At 42.6% G+C, this 4,449-nt stretch overlaps 1 protein-coding gene across 1 annotated transcript; it reads right to left on the minus strand.

Moving 5' to 3' along the window:
- Positions 1-2,011: 2,011 nt before the first annotated feature.
- On the minus strand, positions 2,012-4,006 carry LOC143961814 (E3 ubiquitin-protein ligase TRIM39-like). Its single transcript, XM_077471145.1, has one exon. The coding sequence runs from the start codon at positions 3,951-3,953 to the stop codon at positions 2,364-2,366; it is 1,590 nt and encodes a 529-aa protein (XP_077327271.1). The 5' UTR covers positions 3,954-4,006; the 3' UTR covers positions 2,012-2,363.
- Positions 4,007-4,449: the final 443 nt, after the last annotated feature.

A 4,449-nucleotide genomic window follows, 5' to 3' on the forward strand; every position in this document is an offset into this window, starting at 1 on the left:
ACACAAAGGCTAGGAATAAAACGTACTGGAGAAAAAGCACACATCCTGGGGCTACACAAACATTTTGTTACCACAGATGATACATAAGTGCAAAACTGCCCAGAAGCAGTTATAATCAGGGATAATAGGCCTAACTGGATTATGTCTAACTTTTATTTTATCTTTGGGTTTTGGGGATTGTGGTGAATTGGTGTGATATAATGCGAGGTGGTTTAGGTGAAAATTGTTCTTGTAAGTGACTCAGTAGCCTCCTGTGAGCAGGAAAAGGAAACTCCAAGACCAGTAGAGCCTCTATAACTATATTACACCTCTATCATCCTCCACCATAATATAATAAAACATCACTTTACATTTCAATGTAGATTTTTATATCAGCATTATATGATAAAGCCGAGATGACATAAGACAAGCCAGGAAGAGTTCCAGCTAATGTTCAGCTATTATCATAAAAGGAGATTGGGCAGACTCATTCCTGATCAGGTTTTCTGCCAGAGATTTCCCAGAATTCTGTCCTGTATGAAGGAGATGTATATTTCCTGGACTGAAAACTGCCGACATTGATAAACAGGAAAATTACTAATAAAATAACCGTCACAATTATTATCAAAAAAACAAATAAAATACTTGTGCTATGCATCAGATTATGTGTAAAACAACTGCTGTCCACCAAGTGCTAAACCACCTCTAATTATAAATCTAAAAATATTACAGCACTTGTAGATCACAATATATGCATCAGTGCAGAGCAGACCAAAAACAAGATCAAATACGCTACAAAAATCTCATAAAGTGCTCGGTGCTCCAAGATTCTAAAAAGTGCTGAAGTTCTTCCTGTCAACATGCCGTGCCGCACTCCCCTCTCGTATCCCCACTGACCAGATAAAAGGGACCCTCAGCTTTGCAGTCTGGGTGTCAAACATGCTTGAATCGGATATTGGGAATACCAGGTCTCTTGGCGTTCTTGGTAGGGTCTCCAAAATGTAACTCTATGGAATGGCAAGACTCAGCAAAACAAAAAAAAAAAATGGTACTCAGAGAAGTACTGAAAAATGTATTCAATTGTGCAATCACATGACTAAAACGTATACAAAATTAGATAAAAAACAAGCATGGGACAATCAGGAGGCTCTTCCAGGTTAGTTGCGGTTCAGTGTGCGTTCCACAGAGGCCGGAAGTGATATGGTTGGTCGTGGAACCGGAAATACGCCAATGGCTTCCACCCTCTATGGAACACACCTGAGCCACAACAAAACCGGAAGAGCCTCATGATGGTCCCATGCTTGTTTTTATCTGGAATTTGGTAAGGTATTCATGTGATTGTGCAATGAAATACATGTTACAGTACTTCACCATGAGTACCATTTTGTTTTGCCGAGCCTGGTGGAGATCCTAGCCATTTTGGAGACCCTACCATGAAACGCCAAGAGACCCGGTATTCCCAACATCAGATACAAGCATGTTTGACCACCAGACTGCAAAGCTGAGGGTCCATTTTCTATGGTCAGTGAGCATACGAGAGGGGAGTGTGGCACATGGCACAGCATATATTTGGCTTTAATACTGTCTCAGTCTTTGACCCAGGAACAAGTACTGTATACAGATTAGGAATCCTATGTATGGCCTGCTTATTCTGGATCAGAGGCTTAAATTGGTAATAAACCCCAAACTAGAAATGATATGTATTGGAGCTTGCCAATCCTTGGATGTGGTGGTTGCATTCATTTTCTATTTTGTTTCTTTTATTTTCCTCTGGTGATCCTGCCAGAAACACACTTCCTGTCTTAGGGTGACTCCTATATCTATGGAGGGGCAGTGGAGAGACCCCATTGGACAGCAGCATTGTCTTGAGAGAAGGGTGTTAGATGGACTAGTATATTTAGATGGACTTTACATAAGCGACTAACAAATTAAAGCTGAACTCCAGATAACACTTTATAAGCCATTATAGTAACATTTTGTTTCCTTTTTTTTTACCCCTTTTAATGTTTTACATATATGAATAAAAGCTGGATTGTAAGTACCCCTGTCATTGGTAAATGGTTTGTCTCAACTCTCTAACTGCCACTTTTGCTAGACAGATTGGTCTGTTAAAGCGAGTTGAGAAATAACAGCAGAATCAACAGGTTAAAAAACAAAGTTAGTTAAAAATAAAGATTGCTGTGTTCATGTCAGAGACAGAGTGCATCATATCTGTCATTTTTTTTATATGCCTTTAGTCCCACTTTAATGTTCTTACATTAGACAAAGCCAGGTAACTAGCATTTTCTTCCTGCAATGGAAGCCCTCATACTCCTCCCAGGTGTTGTCACCTCCTCCAAATCAATGGTTTATCAATGAACCAATCCCACCACCCAAACTTGTGATCACACCAGACTCTGGGTGGAGTTCTCACATATCTTCATACAACTTCTCCATACACCTATCCCAGCATGGAGGGGCTCAGTGAAGGTGGTGGTGAAGGTGTGGAGGTGTCGGATCGGGTCACACAGATCATAAAAGGAGATCCGCCCGGCCTCATAATCCAGATATATCCTGACTCTGTGACTGGAGAGATTGGAAGGAAAAGGGATTACATCGCTGTCATGTATCACCCCATAGTTACTAAACCTGTACAAACCCCAGGATTTGTTATTCTTTCCAATCCCAGATCCCTCTCCTCTCCTCTCTATACTGGGGTAACACATCCCGACTATCCATTCATCTGACCCCCCGACATCCACTTCCCAGTAATGTCTCCCTGAGGAGAAACTCTGACTGCTGATCACGTGAGGCCAGTACTGAAATCTCTCTGATGTTTCTGGATGGTTCTGTTCTCGGTCTGATTTGAATACAGTTTTCCTGTCATCTGATATCTGTAGAGTATTATTAGCGGTGTTTACATCGAGTAATATGTCTGCAGTTCCCTGCATATAGAAATATACATTTACCCCTCTTATTATATCAGAGAACGTGTGCAATGTGTGCGATATCCCAACCACATCCAGACCCCCTCCATCATGGAGGAGTTCCTCATGTCTCTCTCTGTCCTCATTATCTCCATCCTCAGTATCACACAAGTCACCTGTGTCTGATTCCTGTAAGACAGTCAGTGGATCCGTCACGTTACACAGCTCCTCAATGTGACGCAACTTCCTGGACAGCTCCTCCTCCTTTATTTCCAGCTCCCTGATGACATCCTCCATGGAGATGGAGATCCGCTCTGCCTGCCCGGAGATCTCCTTCAGGACTCTCTTCTCCAGGTCTTCCAGACGTCTCCTGAGATCTCTAAACAGGGCAGTGACTCTCTCGGTGTCACCAGATGCTTTTTCTTCTACTTTCCTCCTGTGGTCCTGCAGACTCTGGACTCTTTCCTCCGTCTCCTCTCTCTTTGCCAAAAGTTTCTGCAGAACATACCCAAGTGCCTGCTTCTTCTTCTCAGAAGCCTCAGCCAACATCTCCACCTGGTGTCCTCGATGTTCTCCAGCCAATCTGCAGGACATACAGATACAAGTATCATCTTTGGTGCAAAAATACTTCAAAACTTCCTTATGGACGGAGCATTTCCTGCTCTCCATGGACAAGGTGGGGTCACATAAGACGTGTTCTGGGGACTTTTTGTGGACTCTCAGGTGTTTATCACACAGAGAAACCTCACAGTGTAGACAGGATCTAACAGCAGGTACAGGAGAGTCCACACAGTAAGTACAGAAGACCCCGGAATCCTCCTGATCTGGCAGAGGAGACAGGAAATTCTCTGCTATGTTACGTAGTGTTATGTTCCTGTACAGTTCGGGCCGATCCAAAAACTTCTCTCTGCATTCAGGACAGGAATATCCTCCAGACCCCTCCTGTGTATCCAGCACACCATCAATACAGACCCGGCAGAAGTTGTGACCACATCTCAGGGTTACAGGATCCGTATAAATGTTCAGACAGACGGAACATTCCAGCTCAACTCTCAGATCAGACGCCATCGCTGACAGCAGAAGAGAAATGAAAGTCTCTAAAATTATCAGGTGTTTTGTTTTATGGACCTTTGAAAATTCCTGAAAAAATAAATAAATAAAAGGTTTAAACTCATGGTTGGCTGTTCTTACAGGACATAAAACAACAAACATTACATCTCTTTCTATAGTAAGGCATCTGTTAATCACACTTTGTCCTCCATGTTTTATGGGCTCATCACTGTACTATGCAGCTGTCTGGTCAGTTTAGGGGAACCAGTCCCTTGGCCATTCAGAACAATCCTCGCTTCCCCCCTCCCCATTATTATATTGTAATAACAAGTTCATCTTTATTACAGACTATTTGTGTTACAACATTTTAATCTGCTTCAATTGATACTAAAAGTCATTTTTTTTCTTTAAAACATGTTATACTTACCTGCTCCGTGCAGTGGTTTTGCGCAGAGTAGCCCAGATCCTCTTCTCTGAACCCTCGCTGGCACTCATGGCCCCTCCCTCCTGCTAG

This window comes from Lithobates pipiens, unplaced genomic scaffold, assembly GCF_037356315.1.
Source record: "Lithobates pipiens isolate NorthernLeopardFrog02 unplaced genomic scaffold, aLitPip1_a1.2 Scaffold_8, whole genome shotgun sequence".
Classification (NCBI taxonomy): domain Eukaryota; kingdom Metazoa; phylum Chordata; class Amphibia; order Anura; family Ranidae; genus Lithobates; species Lithobates pipiens.